At 34.9% G+C, this 21,203-nt stretch overlaps 1 protein-coding gene across 4 annotated transcripts in view; it reads right to left on the bottom strand.

Annotated features, from left to right (window-relative positions):
• Nucleotides 1-1,639: 1,639 nt before the first annotated feature.
• Nucleotides 1,640-21,203, bottom strand: part of SOX30 (SRY-box transcription factor 30) — a 29,273-nt gene continuing 9,709 nt past the window's right edge. For 2 of the 4 annotated variants that reach the window (XM_072824341.1, XM_072824342.1), the window contains 2 exons: nucleotides 19,349-19,841; nucleotides 1,640-2,066 (listed from right to left, as the gene is read on the bottom strand). In XM_072824341.1, coding sequence (XP_072680442.1) covers nucleotides 1,685-2,066; nucleotides 19,349-19,841 — 875 coding nt within the window. In that variant the 3' untranslated portion in view covers nucleotides 1,640-1,684. Of the gene's footprint in view, nucleotides 2,067-9,286; nucleotides 9,715-19,348; nucleotides 19,842-21,203 lie in introns of those variants that run through there. The other 2 variants (XM_072824343.1, XM_072824344.1) reach the window with 2 other exon arrangements.

The raw sequence follows: 21,203 nt of genomic DNA, 5'->3' as shown, positions 1-21,203 counted from the left end.
TCTTTAACCACATTGAAATGACATTGCACGGAGTAATAAAAGAATATAAAGGATGAAAATAAAATTTTTATTGGGAAGAGGAAATATTACATACAATTAAGTATATGGCTGATGAAATGTATGAACAACCTTTTCTTAAGGAACAAATACAGACTTAGTAAAGGAAGAAGTTGGAAGCTTAGGTTTCCAGAGAAAATTTCTAAGCAGTTTTAAGTAACCAATTCTCAATTCTCTTAAGTAACCAATTGCATAAATTATACAGATCATTGAGGGAAAAGTGTACTGGTTTGTAGCTATTTCTGATCCTCAGTTCAGGTGCTGTGTAGATCTCTTCTATCATGATTCCAATTCTGGTGGTCCTGATCCTATTCTAAACAGGTTCTCTCCATTCATAGTGGACACTTATCATGAGGACACATCATAAGAAGGATTTTTTTTTTAAAGGAGAGCAGAAGAGATTTTTTTTTTAAGATTTTATTTACTCATGAGAGACACACAGAGAGAGAGAGAGAGAGAGAGAGAGAGAGGCAGAGACATAGGCAGAGGGAGAAGCAGGCTCCATGCAGGGAGCCGGACGTGGGACTCCATCCTGGGACTCCAGGATCACACCAGGGGTCGAAGGCAGCACTAAACTGCTGAGCCACCCAGGCTGCCCACAAGAAGGATTTTTATTGCTCATTGTGAATGAAATAAATTCCACGTGCTCTTATGTGAACTCCGTGGTTTTAGAGACAGCTGCTTGAACCAAATCTTGAAGAGCTCTTGCATTTGAGGGAGTGCTTAAGTCACATGTACAACATGTGTAAAGAGTTTGGAAACGGCATCAGAATATGTGCACAACATCTTTGTTGATACAATTTTAAGTCTCATGTAAGCTAATAGGATCTATGCAATTCTGGAGACTATTAAGTAAAAATAAATATCTGCCCGTGGAATGGAAACCATCTTCATTTGAACAGTACTCGTTTTGCTTATTTCTATCCCCCAAACAGAAAACATCCAACAAAAACAATTTTATCTATGTTTATTTAATTATAACAAAAGTTGAACAATGCATACCAAATGGAAAAAGAAATCCAAAAAAGATGAAAATGTTTAGAACAGAAATGACTAATTTAGCTGAAAGAATTACCCAAGGGTCATGAAAACACATTTGCAACTTATAATTGGTTATTAATGTAAATTAAATTTAGTAACTGAGTCTCAATTGACTACTAAAAATTATCAAAATATTCTCAAACTGTTACATAAAAACAGACAATATCCATAAGTATTACATAAACACCAAACAAAAAATTCGTATGAGAAAAATAAATAAATGTATCCTGAGATAAAATACAAAGCACACTTGTCATGCTAGATATATACACCCTATCCCCTCAATATAATTGTGAGGATTCAGTATTTTCCACATTCCAAGATAAAGTAATGATAATATATGTTGATACAAGTTTCAGCCACAAAAATAAAGTACTTCATTTCTTAAATATTCCTACGATGAGACATCAGGACTCCTGTTTCACGCATCAAAACTTTATGAAGGCATAAGTTACGTTTGATTTGACTCCTCAAATCATGGCTGAAAACTCTCAGCAAAAGCATTCTAGGCTTTTTATTTCTCACACCAACTGACCCAGAATATATTTTAAGAAATGTTTATTTTCTGTGCATATTTGTTTTAAAGTTATAAATTTCTGAGCACTTTTTCTTCTTCCTCTTCATCACTGTCAGTGACATTGACTTGCTGGATGCTAGAGGAAGTTGATGTTGGGGCTGTGAAGACATTCTCCAAGGCTCCAATGTCCAGCTGAGGCATGGGATTTAAGTATTCTTCCCCACTGTGACTATGACTATTATAGTAAGAGGTCCCATCCATGCTTTCACAACTCCGAGAATCTTCACTGTGTGTACGTTCATCTGGGTAGTCTCTAAAAGGATAGTCTCTATTTAAAGCTGAAAACATAGCCTCATGTTTTTGGTATCTGTCTTCATAATAACCAAGGCATTCTGGCATTGAACTTGGAAAATTTCCATAGCCAAAGGGAGGCCGACTATAAGGGCACGTGCTGTAGCAGAAAGACAAAAATTAGAATTAGATCATACCTTGGCCCCCCATGCTGCCTTGCATACAGACTAATTGAGCAAGTTTAACTGCAACCTCTTTAGGGCCTGGAAATCCCTCAAGATAACTTTCTGAAACCACTTCATGTATTCATCTGCTCTTTTACCACTACCAAGTCCCAACATAAAATAAATAATTTTTTTTTTAAAAAAGGCAAAGTGAGCTCGTGATTCAGCAGAGCTATTATCTATAATCAGCCTCGGACTTCTAACCTTTGACAACCTTGATATAGAAAAATTGCTAATCTGGGCTATTCTCTCATGACACTATGTAAGGATTTGAAATGCAGGCATGTGTTATACTGTGGTAAAAATGAAGCTTAGTAAAAGCAGTGCAACAATTGTTCTTATTAGTATTTGAAACAAAATTTATGGGGGGATATATAATTGGGTTTGAATTAATAGTTACTCATCAACTGCATTCGTCACAAAACTATAATAAGTAATCCTAAAATTTGTGTGGAACCATGAAAGATCCTGAGTAGCTAACACAATCTTGAGAAGAAGAAAAAAAGCTGGAGGTAACACAATTCCATATTTCAAGATATATTACAAAGCTACAGGAATCAAAACAGTATGGCATTGGCACAAAAATAAAAACGGATCAATAGAAGAGAATAGAGAGCTCAGAGATAAATGCATAATTATATGGTCAATTTACTTTTGACAAAAGAGGCAATATACAATATACAATAGGGAAAAGGCTATCTTCAATAAATGGTGCTAGGAAAATTGAACAGCTACATGTAAAGAGAATGAAACTGGGCCACCTTTGAACACCATACATAAAAATAAACTCAAAATCGATTATAGACCTAAATTTGAGACCTGAAACCATAAAAAATCCTAGAAAAGAACACAGACAGTAATTTTTCTATTATCAGTCATAACCACATTTTTCTAGATGTGTCTCCTAAGACAAGGGAAACAAAAGCAAAAATAAATGATTGACACTGTATCAAAATAAAAAGCTTCTGCACAACAAAGGAAATAATCAACAAAAACTAAAAGATAACCTACTGAATAGAAGAAGATATTTGAAAATGGTGCATCCAATAAAAGATTAGTATCCAAAATATAAAAAGAACTTAAACAATTCAACACCAAAAAAACAAAAAATCTGGTTTAAAAATGGGCAGAGGATCTGAATAGACATATTTCCAAAGAAGATATACAGAGGGACAACAGTCACATGAAAAGATGCTCAACATCACTCATCATCAGGGAAATGCAAGTCAAAACCATGAGATATCATCTTATACCTGTTAAGAATGGCTAAAGTCAACAAGACAAAAAAAAAAAAATAACAAGTGTGGGCAAGGATGTGGAGAGAAAGGAACCTCATATACTGCTGGTGGGAATGTAAATTGGTACAGCCACTATGGAAAACATCATGGATGTTCCTCAAAAAGTTAAAAGTAGAAATACCATGTGATCCAATAATTCCACTTAGGGGTATTTATGCAAATAAATTTGCATTTGCAAATTTGCAATGCATAAATTTGCAATAAAGACATTAATTCAAAAAGATATATGTACCTCTATGTTAATTGCAGTATTATCTATAATAGCCAAGAAATGTAAACAACCTAAGTGTCCATCAATAGGTGAATGAATAAAAAAGACGTATTTTATACACACACTGGAATATTCTGCAGCCATAAAAAAGGATGAGCTCTTGCCATTTGCGACAATATAAATAGACCTAAAGGGTATTGGGCTAAGTGAAATAAGCCAGACTGAGAAAGACAAATACTACATGATTTCACTTGTAAGTAGAATCTAAAAAAATTAAAAAACAAAAAACAGAATCAGAACTATAAGTACAGAGAACTGATGGTTCTCAGAAGAGACAGGAGTCAGAAATCAGGCAAAATGAGTGAAGGGGAGTGGGAGATACAGTCTTCCAGTTATAAAGTAAATAAATCACAGGAACAAAAGGCTCCACATAAGGAGTATAGTCAATGACATTGTAATAGTAATGTATGAGGATAGATGGTAGCTATATTTATGATGTATATAATTTGTACATAGTATAAGTACACATAGTATAATGTACAAACTTATCAAATCACTATGTCATACATCTGAAACTAAGATAACATACTGTGTCAACTATACTCAAAACAAAACAAAACAAAACAGCTCCTGGAGGGGGGGCTGTGGCACCAGAACAGAGGATAACAACTCAACGCTCTAATTGACCCTCAATAATAAGTTCAATTAAAAACATTCTTCCTATCAGTAAGATTTGAAATGGATATTAAACTATGTTTTTAAAGATCTTTTTCAAATAAAATTTTTGCAATGTGAACAACTGAAAAGATCATTTCGTTGTTTTACAAACTGCTTTTTTTTAAGGTAAATCTAAAAATCTGCCATTCAAACCCATCTGTCAATTTTTTTTTTTTTTTTTTTTTTGAGTATTCTCCTTTTCAAAGGCATAGAATGGGAATCATAGTAAGGGGTATACAAAAGTCCAAACAGGAGTTCCCTGGGCTCATGGACTCCATCTAGTGACAGATAACATAAACATAGCAACCACACAGCAAAACGCATAAGTTGGGGGTTTCACATCACGCTCCTACATTTTTTTTTTTAAAGTTCAACTTTGTTTTCTTCCCTTTAAAAGCATAAGTACCATAGACATCCTAGACTATTATTTCAAACTCTTTGAAAATATGGGGCATTTTGACTAGTTTGGTATCCCATTCCCATATCTCTAAGAGCCAGGGGACTTGCCCACATTAAATATCACAATAATAAGGCTAAGGTTCCAAAATGTTTCAGGTTTCCTTTCCTATTGTCACATCTTCATTCAGGCATTTTTAACATAATAGAAACATCCTGAACGTATCATACTTTCAGCTAGTATGACTTTGCTCCTGTAGCTCTTCTACCTTCAGGTCCCTCTATCCACTGAATTACACAGATACCTCTTCCACAAAGCCTACACACTTTAGCTAGAAACAATTCACCCACCATTTTTCAGGACTCAATCAATGTAGGCAAGATATTATGCAAGGCTTGGTGGAGAATTTAATTAAGAAAAAGATCTAGAATCCAGGTATATACTAGACGTGCTAAAGTCTATAATGCAAATTGCAAACACTACATGGCTACACTGGTATGGTAAAAACATGTTATATCTAGAAAACAGATCAATTAAGATATGAGTATTCCTAGAAGGTTGCATGGATGAAAATGAATAACTTTAGAAGCACTGTGATATAGTGGGAAAGGCATCAATTTAGCCAACATATAATAAGAATTTACTATGTTTTCTAGGCATCAGCTATGGCCTTTATGTGTTATCTTAACTATTCTTTAGAACAATTGTATGAGACAGATATATCTCCACTTTACAGAGGAGGAAACAGAACCTTAAAAAGATTGAGTAACTTGCTCAAAGTCATAATTAGCAAGTAGTGAAACAGAATCAGGCAAGCTAATTCTAGAACTTATTCTCCTAACTACCATGCCACACTACCTGGGAAGTAGTTCTAGCTATGCCACTTAAAAACCTGGTAACCTTAAATAAACCCAAATTTTTCTGAGCCTTGGGCTCCTTATATAAAACAGAGATAGGGCAGCCCTGGTGGCTCAGCGGTTTAGGGCTGCCTTCGGCCCAGGGCATGATCCTGTAGTCCCGGGATCAAGTCCCACATCAGACTTCCTATGTGGAGCCTGCTTCTCCCTCTGCCTGTGTCTCTGCCTCTCTCTTTCTCTCTCTCTCTGTGTCTCTCATGAATAAATAAATAAAATCTTTAAAAAAATAGAAAAAAAATAAAACAGATAATATCACTTGTTCTGCCAACTTAAAAGATCTGTCACAAGGAACTTGAGAAAAAATCTCTATGAGTACTTTAGAAACTAGAAACGCTTTTATTTCTTTCTTAAGATTTTATTTATTTATTCATGGGAGACAGACGGAGAGAGGCAGAGACATAGGCAGAGGGAGAAGCAGGCCCCCCGCAGGGAGCCTGATGTGGGACTCGATTCTGGGATTCTGGGATCACTCCCTGAGCCAAATGCAGACGCTATTATTATTTAGTCTTACAAGAAGTTACATGTGATAATATAATCATAAACACACTCATATGTATATGTTTTACACTTATTTTCAAAGAGAAAGAATGCAAAGATAGAACAAAATCTAGTTGAAGTAGGAGGCAAGATGGAAGAGAAGAGACCGGCAAAGAAGCTAGACTTCTCAGAACATACTTTGTATTGTAATTTTGACTTTGAAACTATATAATTACTTTACATAATTTTAAAACAAATGTAATATTTTAAAAAGTAATCTATAAAAATTAAAAGCAAATGAAAACAAATGAACCCAAGTTATATCAAGTTTGTAGTTGCCTTAAATACACAGAGAAACATTATTTCAAGATAATATTCTGGAGGGTATTATGCTGAGTGAAGTAAGTCAGTCGGAGAAGGACAAACATTATATGTTCTCATTCATTTGGGGAATACAAATAATAGTGAAAGGGAATAGAAGGGAAGGGAGAAGAAATGTGTGGGAAATATCAGAAAGGGAGACAGAACGTAAAGACTGCTAACTCTGGGAAACGAACTAGGGGTGGTAGAAGGGGAGGAGGGCGGGGGGTGGGAGTGAATGGGTGACGGGCACTGGGGGTTATTCTGTATGTTAGTAAATTGAACACCAATAAAAAATAAATTAAAAAAAAAAGATAATATTGTACCTTCCTGGTAAGACATACCCTAAAGAGAAAAGAATTACAAACAAATCTTAAACTGCATCCTGTAATTTTATTGTTTGTGATATTGCTACTTTGAAACTATTGATATAATTGTCTTGAAGCTATTCTATGTATATACACACACACATATGCATCAAAAAATCATGTTTAATAGGATAAAGCAAATATGTTGTTATCATTAGACAACAAAATTTTAAGGGGAGAAGATACTAGCACATAAAATCAAAGAACTTCATTTGAAATTACAACATTACATTTATTTTGGAAATATCAATATATACTCATGAATTATTTTTCTCATTCAAAAAATGCATATTCTCTCATACTTTCCACTGAAAAGCCCTAGATACTTTGTTAACTCAGCAGCAATAAGCATCCCTATTGCTCAAATTGTGATCTCAGTAAAAGGAACTTGGATTTCTTGGATAAAATGGCTAATTCCAGGTCTGGACAAGATAAAGCCTAGGACATATTGTACAGATAACAAAAAACCTATTAAAGATTAAGGACACAGTCCCCAACCTGTAGCCAACTATACAAATAAAAGGATAATTTGAGTGGCAATGTATCAAAACATACCAAATATATAAAAGTCTACCTGTTCATGATGGTATTCCTAAAACAAAACAAGATTCAGTGATATGGGGAAAAAAATCAAGAAATTTTCCTGCCCTTCCTGTATTTCATAGTAACGAACTGATGAGGGTTTTTCTTCAAAAAAGCATTCTAGTTAATGAATGAAGGAATACTGAATAAGAAAATCACTATTTTGCAATCTCATGGTTCTAGGCAACAATCCTCAGCTACTAAAATCATTACACAGATATTTCTCAACCCTAGCTAACCATTTAAATCACCGGAGAAATTTTTGAATTTAATTTCAATAATAAAAAAATTTGAAAAAATAAAGAATACTGCTTCCCAGGTCCTATACCCACAAAGATTCTAATTTATTTGGTCTGAACTCTTCAAGTGATCCTACTGTACAGCCGAGAATTGAGAAGTACTACTTACGGTGATAATACCTGACCCTACAGGTCATTCTTAACATCACTATTAAAGAAAAACAGACTTTGTATACCTCTTGATGTGATAGAATACAAATTACATAGCACTATTCATGAGATTTCATTGCCGAGAGAGAGAGAGTGAGAGAGAGAGAGAGAGAGAGAGAGAAAGGGGAGAGTTAAAGAAAAAAAAATTGAACCTGAATCTAATCAAGTTTTAAGATTTAACTATCATTTTACAGGGAAAAGGAGGGGGGATAATAGGGAAATATATAAATATCCAAGGATGTAATAAGCAAAATTCAAGATTAGGATAATGTGTTTGTTTAATGAACACATGGCATTAAAAAACAATAAAAGAGGTTGGAGTACTATTTTAGCATGAAAGAGGCTTAAGAAACATAATCACATCTGATGTTTATATCTTGCTTGGATCCTCTTTTATACAAACCCATTGTGAAAAGAGTGCTGAGACGGCAGAGGAAAATTCAACAAGCCAGTTGTTGGATGATAATAAGGAATTATTAATTTTTCAGGTATGAAAATGGTAGGTCATTTTTTCAAGTCCCTAACTAGTATATTTACATACGGATGTATCTGCAGATGAAATTATATGACATCTGTGATTCACTTTAAAATACTTAAAACTCTTCCCCAAAAAAAGTAGAAGAAATAAATGAACCAAGAAAGCCAAACTGTTGATAATTGTTGAGTGATGGGTACATGGAGATTCAATATGATATTCTGCTTTGCATATAAAAACGTCTGTAACAAGATGGTAAATAAGGTAAAAATATAATGCTATTCATTGCTTCTCTCATTTAGTAGTATGCATTTAAGTTTCCCTCATGTCTTTTCATGGCTTGATAGTTCATTTCTTTTTAACACTGAATAATATTCCACTGTTTATATGTACCACAGTTTATCTATTCACCTACTGAAGGACATCTTGATTTCTTCTGTTTTGGCAACCATGAATAAAACTGCTCTAAGTATCTATGTGCAGGTTTTTGTGTAAACACAAGTTTTCTTTTCTTTCTTTTTTTTTCCTGGTAAATAACAAGCAGTGTGACTGCTGGATTATATGGTAAGAGTTATTTTAGTCTTGTAAGGAATTGCCTGTCTTCCAAAGTGACTGTACCATTACGCATTCCTGCTAGCAATGAATTAGAATTTCCTTTGCTTTACAACCTCACCAGTATTTGCTGGTGTCTGTATTTTGAATTTTGGCAATTCTGATAGGTTTGTAGTGGTACTGCATTTAAATCTGTAATTCCCTAAAGATATATAATGTGATGCATCTTTTCATGTGCTTAAACCCCATCTCTCTCTCTTTTTTAAGATTTTATTTATTTATTCATGAGAGACAGAGAGAGAGACAGAGAGAGGTAGGGACATAGGCAGAGGGAGAAGTAGGCTCCCTGTGAGGAGCCTGATGTAGGACTTGATCCCAAGACCCCAGGATCACAACCTGAGCCAAGGGCAGACACTCAACCACTGAGGCACCGAGGCACTCTTTAGATGCCATCTCTATATGTTCTTTGGTGAGGTGTCTTCATGTGTTTTGTCCATTTTTAATAGGTTGTTTTCTTATGGTTGAGTTTTAAAAATTCAGTATTTTCAACATTTTGTATAAAGTCCCTAATCAGATGTATCTTTTGCAAATATTTTCTCTTAGTCTGTGACTTGTCTTTTCATTCTCTGGATACCACATTGTTTGATCTAGTAGCTTTGTAGTAAGTTTGAAGTCGGAAATTGTGAGTCCTCCAACTTTATTCTCCTTTCTCGATTGTTTTTAAAACTATTCTGGGTCACTTACAATTCCATATAAACTTTTAGGGTCAGCTTTTCCATTTCTGTGAAAAAAAAAAAACATTAGGATTTTGAGAGGGATTATATTGATTCTGTAAATCACTTTGGGAAGTACTGTCTTCTTAACAATATTTAGATCTCTATTTAGATCCTTAATTTCTTTCAGTAATGTTTTGTAGCTTTCAGTTTACAAGTCTTGTACCTCCTTGGTTAGATTCATTCCTAGGTATTTTGCTCTTTTTGATGCTACTTTAAATAGAATTGTTTTCCTAATCTCCTTTTTGGATTGTTCATTGCTAGAAAATTCGAGTGATTTTTGTATATTGATCTTATACCCTGCAACTTCTCATTAGATCTGAAAACTTTTGTGGATTCCTTAGGATTTCCTATATATAGGATTTTCCATATTTAGGATCATGTGCAAATAGAGATAATTTTATTTATTTTATTTTAGATGTCTTCTTTTTCCTGCTTAATTTCTCTAGCTAGAACTTCTAAAAAAAATGTTGAATAGCAATTGTGAAAGGAGACATCCTTTTCTGGTTCCCAATCTCAGGGATAAACCTTTTGGTTCTTCATCAGTGAAGATGATATTGACCATGGGTTTTGATTTAAAAAAAAAAAATGCCCTTTATCATGTTGAGGAGGTTCCTAGTTTGACTATTAAGTTTTGAAATCAGGAATTGCTTTTTATAACGAAAACGTGTTGGATTTTATCAAATACCTTTTCTGCATCAATTGAGATGATTAGGTGGTTCTGTTCCTTCATTCTACTTACAAGGTGTATTACATTGATTGATTTTCAGATGTTGAATCACACGTACATTCCTCAGGTAAATCTCACTTGGTATATAATCCTTTTAATATGCTGCTGGATTCAGTTTGCTAGTATTTTATTAAGCATATTTTGCAATTATTTTCATAAGATATATTGGTCTGTAATATTCTTTCTTGTGATACCTTTGTCTGACTTTGGGAGCAGAGTAATGCTGATCTTGGAAATGTTCCCTCATACTTTTTGGAAAAGTTTGAGAATTGGTTTGAGTATTCCTCTCTAAATGTTTGGTAGAATTCATCAATGAAACTAGCCTAGGGCTTTTCTTTGCTGTGAGGTTTTTGATTAATTATTCAATCTCTTAATATAGGTCTGTTCAGATTTGCTATTTCATCTTGAGTCAGTTTTGGTAATTCATGTATTGTTCATTTTATCTTGGCTATCTAACTGGTTTGTATGCAGTTATTCACTGTATTCTCCTATAGTAATTTTTATTTCTGTAAAGTTGGCAGCAATGTACACAATTTCACATATCATTTTAATAATTTACATATTCTCTTTTTTTCAAAGTAGCTAAAGTTTCATCAATTCTATTGATCTTTTAAAAAAGCTAACTTGTTGATTTTCTTTTATTTCATTAAACTCGCTTTTGCTTTCCTATTATTTATCTCTCTTCTTATTTCTTTCCTTCTGCAAGCTTTAGGTTTTGTTTGCTCTTCTTTTTCTAAGTCCTTACGGTCTAAAGTCATGTTGTCCATTTGAGATCTTTCTTTCTGAACATAGGTCATTGAGGCTAAAATTTCTCTATCAGTACTGCTTTCACTATGTTTTGGTATGCTGTGTTTTCATTTTCATTCATCTCAAAGTATTTTCTAATTTCCTTTGTGATGTCTTATTTGACCCACTGATTGTTTAAGAGTGTGTTGTTTAATTTCCATATATTTTTAAATTTTCCAGTTTTCTTTCTGTTAATATCAGTTTCATTCCATCATGGTTGGAGAAGAAGCTTTGTAAGATTTAAATATTTAAAAATAAATTGAGACCTGCTTTGTGAACTAACATATGGTCTATCCTATGTGCAACTGCATGCAATTATGAAGAATCTATATTGTTACTGGGTGAAGCATTACATATGCATGTTAGGTCTAGCTGGTTTACAGTGTTGTACAGTCTATTTCCTTATCATCTTCATTCATTTTGGAGCATTGATCTATCCATAAAGTAACCACAGTTAAATCATACTTAGTAGTGAAAAGCTGAAAGCTTTTTCTCTAAGATCAAGAATAAGAGGCACATAAGTGGCTCAGTCAGTTAAGCATTCAACTCTTGATTTCTGTTCAAGTCATGATCTCAGGGTCATGGGATTGAGCCCCACGTCGTTGGGCTCCGTGCTGAGGACAAGTCTGCTTAAGATTCTTTCTCTCCCTCTCTCTCTGCTCCTCCCCCTTCTCATGCTCTCTAAATAAATAAATAAGATCTTTAAAAGAAAAAAAGAATAAATTAGGAATGCTCACATTTGCCACTTTTATTCAACATAGTATCAGAACTCCAAGTCAGTGCTATCAGGCAAGAAAAAGAAATAAAAGGGATACAAACTGGAAAAGAAGAAGTAAAACTGTATCTATTTGCAGTGACATGATATTATACATACAAAACCCTAAAGATTCCAATGAAAAATGTTAGAACTAATCGACAAACTCAGTAAGTTCCAGGATACAAAATCAATATACAAAAATCATTTGTATTTCTATACATCAACAATAAACTATTATAAAAAGGAATTAAGAAAACAATCCCGGGCAGCCCCGATGGCTCAGCGGTTTAGCGCCGCCTTCATTCAATCCAGGGCGTGATCCTGGAGACCCGGGATTGAGTCCCATGTCGGGCTCCCTGTGTGGAGCCTGCTCCTCCCTCTGCCTGTGTCTCTGTCTCTCTCTGTGTGTCTCTCATGAATAAATAAATAAAATCTTAAAAAAAAAGAAAACAATCCCATTTACAACTTCAAAAAATAAGAAACATAAAAATAAATTTAACCAGAAAGATAAAAGACGTGTACACTGAAAAATACAAGATATTGATAAAAGAAATTGAAGAAAAAAACAAATAAATTGAAAGATATTCTGAGCTCATGGATCAAAAGAAATATTGTTAAAATATTGTTAAAACTACCCAAAGCAATCTACAGATTCAATGCAACCCCCCTCAAAATTCCAATGGCATTTTTCACAGAAATAGAACAAACAATCCTAAAATTTGTATGGAATCACAAAAGACCCCAAATAGTCAAAGCAATCTTGAGAAAGAACAAAGCTAGGGGCATTACACTCCCTGATTTCAAACTATATTACAAAGCTATAATAAAACAATATGATATTGCATAAAAGCAGAAACATAGATCAATGGAAAAGAATAGAGAGACTAGAAATAAACTCACATATATATGGTCAATTTAAAAGGATAGTCTCTTCAATAAATAGTGTTAAGAAAACTGAACAGCCCCGTGGAAATAAGGAAACCCCTATCTTACACCATATATAAAAATTAACCCAAAATTAAAAATTAAAGACTTGAACGTAAGACCCCAAATCATAAAATTCTTAGAAGAAAACATGGACAGTAAATTCCTTGACACTGGTCTTGCTGATGATTTTTTGGGCTTGACACCAAAAGCAAAGGCAAAAAAAGCAAAAATAAATTTTGATGTGGGACCACATCAAAATAAAAAGCTTCTGCACAGCGAAGGAAACCAGCAACAAAATGAAACAGTAATCTACCAAATGGAAGAAAATATTTGCAACTCATATATTTGATAAGGCGTTAATATCCAAAATATATAAAGAATACTATAATACAAGAAGTCTATAGCAACAACAATAATCCAATTAAAAAATGGGCACATGATCTGCACAGACATTTTTCCAAAGATGACATACAGATGGCTAACAGGTACATGATACGGTGCTCAACATCACTAATTATCAAGGAAATGCACATAAAAACCACAATGAGACACCACCTCACACCTGTTAAAATGGTTTTATCAAAGAGACAAGAAATAACAAGTCTTAGTGAGGATGTGGAGAAAGGGGAATCCTTGTGTACCGTACTGTTGATGGGAAAGCAAATTCGTATAGCCACTATGAAAAATAATATGAACATTCCTCAAAAACTGCCATATGATCTAACGGTTCCACTTCTGGATATTTACTTGAAGGAAATGAAACCACAAACTTGAAAAGATAACTGTAACCCCATATTCACTGCAGCAGAAATTCCATACATACAATGGAATATTATTCAGCTGTAGAAAAAGGAAGAACCTGTAACACTATGGATGGACCTTAAGGACATTATGCTAAGTGAAATAAGTCACAGAAAAACAAATATGGTATAATCTCACTTATATGTGGAATGTTAAAAAAAAAAAAAAAAAAAAAAAAAAAAAGAACTGATAGAGAACAGGTTAGTGGTTGCCAGAGGGGGCAGGAGTGGGAAATGGGCAAAAATCAGTGAAGGTGGTCAAAAATTACAAACTTCCAGTTATAAGTCCTGGTGACATAATGTATAGCATTGTGACTATAGTTAATAGTACCATGTTGTATATGTGAAAATTGATTAGAGAAAAAAATCTTAAAAGTTCTCATTACAAGCAAAAAAAAATGTGTATTGTACACATTTTACATAATATACATTGTATATTACATTGTATATACATTGTACATAATATAATGTTATAAATCAGTCATATATCAAAAAATATTTAAGTCTGCAACTATTATTGTAAATTTATTTCTCTCTTTAATTTTACTAATTTTGGCTTCATATATTTTGGGGTCCTTTGTTGCATATGTATATGATTATAACCACTGTATCTTAATGTATTAACTCTTTTATCAAAATATAATATCCTTTTTCTACTGTAACAATTTTTGACATAAAGTCTATTTTGTCTAATATATTATAGATATCCAGCTCTCTTTGGTTATGATTTGCATGGAATATCTTCTTTTATTTTTTCCTCTTTCAATCTATTTGTGTCTTTGGGTCTAAAGTGAGTCTTTTGCAGATAGGATATATTTTGATTCTATTTTGAATCCATTCTGCCAATTTCTGCCTTTAGAGAGCTTAATCCACTTACATTTAAACTGATTACTGATAAGAAAAAACTTATTCTGCCGTTTTGCTATTTGCTTTCTTTTTTTTTCACCATTGACTTTTATTTTTTTATTTTTATTTTTTAATAATAAATTTATTTTTTATTGGTGTTCAATTTGCCAACATACAGAATAACACTCATCCCATCAAGTGCCCCCGTCAGTGCCCGTCACCCATTCACCCCCACCCCCCACCCACCTCCCCTTCCACCACCCCTAGTTCGTTTCCCAGAGTTAGGAGTCTTTATGTTCTGTCTCCCTTTCTGATATTTCCTACTCATTTCTTCTCCCTTCCCTTCTATTCCCTTTCACTATTATTTGTATTCCCCAAATGAATGAGAACATATAATGTTTGTCCTTCTCCGATTGACTCATTTCACTCAGCATAATACCCTAGAGTTCCAATCACGTCAAAGCAAATGGTGGATATTTGTCGTTTCTAATGGCTCAGTAATATTCCATTGTATACATAAACCACATCTTCTTTATCCACTCATCTTTCGATGGACACCGAGGCTCCTTCCACAGTTTGGCTATTGTGGACATTGCTGCTATAGAAATCGGGGTGCAGGTGTCCCGGCATTTCATTGCATCTGTATCTTTGGGGTAAATCCCCAACAGTGCAATTGCTGGGTCATAGGGCAGGTCTATTTTTAACTCTTTGAGGAACCTCCACACAGTTTTCCAGAGTGGCTGCACCAGTTCACATTCCCACCAACAGTGTAAGAGGGTTCCCTTTTCTCCGCATCCTCTCCAACATTTGTGGTTTCCTGTCTTGTTAATTTTCCCCATTCTCACTGGTGTGAGGTGGTATCTCATTGTGGTTTTGATTTTTATTTCCCTGACGGCAAGTGATGCGGAGCATTTTCTCATGTGCGTGTTGGCCATGTCTAGGTCTTCCTCTGTGAGATTTCGAGTGCTATTTGCTTTCTATATGTCATTCTTTTGCTGTTCCTCAGTTTCTCCATTAAGAGCTTTTAAGTTTAAAGGATTTTCCTTTTTTTAATTTGAATTCAATTAACATATGATGTATTATTAGTTTCAGAGGTAGAGGTCAGTGATTCACCAGCCTTATACCCAGTGCTCATTATATCACATGTGCTCCTTAATGTCCATCACCCAGTTACCCCATTCGCCCTTTCTCTCCCATCCGGTGACCTCAGTTTGTTTCCTATAAGTAAAAATGTCTTATGGTTTGTCTCCTCTCTGATTTCATTTTGTTTTATTTTTTCCTTTCTTCCCCTATGATTTTTCTTTCTGTTTCTTAAATTCCACGTGAGTGAGATCATATAATTGTCTTTCTTTGATTGACTTATTTTGCTTAGCATTATACCCTCTAGCTAATTCCATACATGTCATTGCAAATGGCAATATTTCTTTTCTTTTCTTTTCTTTTCTTTTCTTTTCTTTCTTTTTTTTTTTTTTTTGATGGCTGAGTAGCATTCCATTAATGGATTTTTCTATGTACCATTTTGTTTCCTCATTTCCTTTTTGTATATTTTTAGTTATTTTCTTAAATGGTTAGGTTACCTCGGGGATTACAATTAAAATCCTAAAATTATAACAATCTAATTTAAATTGATATTTACCTTCATAGGCATATGAAAATTCTGTATAAAACACCACCCTTTTATATGTATAAAATTACATATTTATACATTTTGTATCCATTGACATAGATTTATAGTAATTGTTTTATGCATTTGCCTTTTAAATAATACAGGGGAAAAAAGAAAAGTTACTCACTAAAAATATAATATTGTTTTTTTTTAATATTTTATTTATTTATTCATTCATGAGAGACACAGAGAGAGAAACAGGCTCCGTGCAGGAAGCCTGACGTGGGATTCGATCCCAGGTGTCCAGGATCACACCCTGGGCCGAAGGCGGCTCTAAACCTCTGAGCCACCCAGGCTGCCCTAATATTGGGTTTTATATGTACCTATGTAGTAACCTTTACCAGTGTTATTTCTTTGTTTGGCTTTGAGTTATTGTCTAGTGTCTTTTTTTATTTCAGTCTGAAGTAGTCCCTTTAGCATTTCTTGTAAGACATGTCTACTAGTTACGAACTTTCACAACTTTTGTTACCTGAGAAGGGTTTAATTTCTCCTTTATTTTTGAAGGATGCTTTGTCAGTTATAGAATTCCTTGTTGATGTTTTTTTTTTCTTTCAGCACTATGTATCCCACCGTCTTCGTCCTTCATGGTTTCTGATGAGAAACTGGCTATTAGCCTTATTGAGAATCTACCGTACAAGATAAGTCACTTTCCTCTTGCTGCACTCAAGATTCTTTTTTTTTATCTTTGGTATTTAACAGTTTGATTATAATGTATCTCTGTGGATCTCTTTGAATTTATCTTTATTCATTGAACTTCTTGGTTTCATATCTTCCTTCAAATTTGGATCATTTTTGGCCACTATTTCTTTAAATATTCTTTCTGCCTTTTCCTTTCTCTCCTCTTATCCTGGAAATCCCATGGTGATTATATTCATATACCGGATGGTGGGACACCACCACCTAAGGTTCTATTCACTTTTCTTCACTGTTTTTTCCTTCTGCCTCTCAGAGTAGATGATTTCAATTGACCTATCTTCAGATTCACTAATTCCTCTGCCTGCTCAAATCTGCTGCTGAATCTCCATAGTGATTTTTTATTTCAGTTACTATAGTTTTAAGTAACAGGATTTCTATTTGGTTACCTTTTATAATCTCTATATCTTTATTGATGTTCTTCTCTATTTGGTGATACTCTGTTCTGGTTTAATTTAGTCTCTGTCAGTTTTCTTTAGCTCCCTTTAGCTCAAGACAGTTGTTTTAAAGTCTTTGTCTAGTAAATCCAATATCTGAGCTTCCTCAGGGGTAGTTTCTTTAGTTTTTTTCTTGGAAATACCATGCCTTGTTTCTTTGCATGCCTAGTAGTTTTTTTGTTGAAAACTGGACATTTTGAATATTATCATGTAGTATTTATAACAATCAGATTTCTGTCCTTCCCCAGGGTATGATGTTGTTGCTTCTTTTGAGTTGTACTTGTGTTTTTCATTGGTGACTTTTCTAAGCTATTTTTGTAAAGACTTCATTCTTTGCCTTTTGTGATTATTTAAGTCTCTGTTCCATTAACCTAGTGACTTGGCAGAGCTTTCCTTAAATATTTTGTTTTGTAGAGCCAAACAAAACAAGTCAGAGCAAAAAACACCTTCCCCTCAGTCTTTGCAGACTGGTCCAAATTGGGGCACTCCTTCAGCACTTAGCCAGGCCATTTACAATTTTTTCTCAGACCTCTTTTCCTACTTACACAGACTCTAAAATCAGTCAGAGGTGAAAGCTTACCATCTTATCAGGTGTTTGTTTAATATGTGTCTAGCCCTGGACATGTATGTGCCATTCTGGATATCCCAGTGTACATGGGAACTTTTCAAAGCCCTTATTTCCCCATGTACCTTCTTTCCCAGTCTCTTCTTGGCCTTTCATTCGGCCTGATACTTGCCCCATCTGTTGTCCCTTACCCCAGAAAGCCGTGAGTAGTATATGTCTTTGAAAATTTTCCACAAACACCACTTGAAAGACCACTCAAACCTGAGAATGTTTTGAGGTGAGTGAAACAAAGGTAAGCCCTTGAACCAATTCTCCAGGAAGCAACCAAATAGGTAAAAATTTACAATCATAATGCTTTGAGAAAAAAAGGTGTGCATTGCCTCCTCTAACAGCAAAAAAGTCAGACCAGAACATGGGCCACCATCCCCTTGACCATCACTAAGCTACAAAATGGGGGATGGTTGTGGCAAACTGGAATAAGGACTTGAAAGAAGTGATCCTACTATGAATTGAAGTAACATAATATCTACCTGAAAAGTTCTTTGAGCTATTGGTATGCCTAAGTGGGAAATAATTTTACTGTACTAAATATGTAACAGTAGAAGATTGGTAATAGACATATAACACTCCAATTTCGATAGAAACTGTCTCTTTTTATACATTTAACATCAATTGAAAAAGAGAAGTTATACTCTATTAGAATGTTTGCAAGGAAGCTAAATTCTATCACTCCAAAATAAAAAGTTACAAATTTGTTTTCCCTAGGTGCTTCCTTATAAAAATTAATTATTTTACCGATAATTTATATGATAATTTTTTTTTGGTTAAAAAGACCACTGTGTAACTTTGAACAAGTCATTTAACCTCTCAGACCAAGCACTCTACTGTATCCTTTCTATTCAAAGTGTGGTCTACAAACCAACAGAACTGGCATCACTTGGGAGCCTGTTAGAAAAGTAGAATATCAGGCCTACTATACTCTGGTATAGGACACTACTCTACCCCAGACCTACTGATTCAGAATCTGCATTTTAACAGGATCACATGTGATTGATATACATATAAAAGCCTGAGAAGCACGACTCTATACAGTAAGATAAAGAGGGGTGACTAATCTTAAGGACTCTTAATACTGACTTTTCTGAAAAATTGATCTGATAACATTGGAGACTGTATTACTTATGGCAACAATCAGCTACAGCTGAGTCGCAGCTACCCTATTAGATAGGGCATGAACTCTCATTGGCTGTCCTAGTCTTCACCTAGCCTTCTTCATGTATTTATGTTAACTGCTTGGCCTCTATTCAGCCTCTAATCTAAACCAGATTCCAATCAGAATTGAGGAAGTACCTTTTAAGTAAAAAAGGGGTGCCTTCGAGGTAAACATTCATTAGCTGTTTGTATCTTTAGGTGAAAGAAAAAAATGTTCATTTACCTTGATGGGAAATAGTGCGGTCCAGGTAGGAAGTAAGGGTGATGAAAAGAGAATCGCGGCGGTGTCCCAAACAACGTGGCTGGATGGCCAAGGGGAGGAGCCTGGTATACGTGTGAGTGTGGAATAGGAGGAGCCTGGGGGATTGGTGCACTTCTGGGACAAGTGGAAACGCTGGGATACTCCTTAGGAGGTTGGATGGTTGAGGTTGCAAATCTGGCATGGGCAGTACTTGCACTAGTTGGAATCCTGTTGGTGTTCTCCAGAGAGACAGGCGTGGGTCTCTTCACAGAGCAACTGGCTCCAGAATGCAGCCGATGAGTGTCTGTTTGGGAGGGCCCAGCAAAGTGCTGGGGTGGGAGTGCTGGGCGGAGGGGCAGATTTGGAGCCTGGACTGCCACCTGGGCAGTACTGGAGACGCTGGGCTGGAAAAGTGAGATGGGGCTTGGGCGCTGGACTGCAGGTGTGGGCAGCTGGATGGCAGGTGGGGCATCACCTTTAGAAATAAAAATAGCATAGGTCTGGCATTAATTGATTTGATCCATGTTTTTCTTTTTTCAGAATTTAATAAACTGTACAACCAGAAGCCTTCACTAACCACCTTACTTAATAACTTTACTACATCAAACCACTCTATTTCCTTTATAGTATTTGAACAAATCAGTCACTTTGTTCACCTATTTTACATTTTTTCCTCTCTCTTTACCATCTAGTTCTAAGTGACAAGAGAGGAAAGACCTGTTCTGTTTTACTCCCTGCTGTATCCCTAGGGCTCAAAATTCTGTATGGCACAGAACAGGCCCTCAACAAATATTTTTGAATGGATAAACAAATGAATAAAATTGAGTGATTGAGGGCACCCCAGATGGCTCAGCGGTTTAGTGCTGCCTTCAGCCCAGGGCGTGGTCCTGGAGACCCGGGATCGAGTCCCGCATCGGGCTCCCTGCATGGAGCCTGCTTCTCCCCCTGCCTGTGTCTCTGCCTCTCTCTGTGTGTCTCTCTCATGAATAAATAAATAAAATTAAAAAAAATAAATTGAGTGAGTAAAAGATAAATACATACAAATGCTAATGTGTATATATGAATGTTTCTTTAAAAAATTGTATGAAACTACTGACAGTGAAGGAACACTCATCTGAGAGAAGGGACAGGGCAATGGGGCAAAAAGAAAAGCTACACTTTCATTATGTATCTATCGGTACTGTTTGAATTTTCTACTGTCTAAATATATTAACTTTACTTTAAATATTGATGTTTCAGGGTGGTATATGGGTCATTTTTCTACTATTTCATATACTTCTCTATTTTAAACTAAATTATAAATGACATTTAATTTTTTGATTGAAAAAATAATCAGTAAAATTATTTTTGCTTTATTGCAGTCACTGTCAGTGTGATTACAGAACAGGATTTGCCACAGGTTAACAATTTGTGACAGATATGAAAGGAGTATTATTGCAGCAAGGCATAACCAATATGGCAGAATTTTTAAAAGTAGGTGAAACAATCACGTTCTTGAACAAGAGATGACTACTAATTGAGTTACTGAGTTATCCAAATAACACAGTTAGCCTAAAGTTAACTAAACTTTTCCAAAGAAATAGAGAGAGAAGCCATAGCAATACAGTCATGATCTGGTTTATTCCAATGCAGCTAGATCTCTGTTAATATAGAAGATGCAGTTCAATAACAGATTCTATGATTAGAAATGTCTCTTGAGAGGCTGAGGAATGTGCATTTTCTCTTAGCCTCGCCCAGCAAAGGCCTTTCCTTCCTTCTTTCTCTCCAGATAAGGAATGTAATATTCCTCTTAAACCTGCAGGTAGGGAATTAAGGGATATATCTCTCTGTTTCAGAG

Source organism: Canis lupus, chromosome 4 (assembly GCF_048164855.1).
Source record: "Canis lupus baileyi chromosome 4, mCanLup2.hap1, whole genome shotgun sequence".
NCBI lineage: Eukaryota > Metazoa > Chordata > Mammalia > Carnivora > Canidae > Canis > Canis lupus.
Note: the sequence above shows the minus strand (reverse complement) of the source record. Positions and strands in the feature narration are given on the sequence as shown.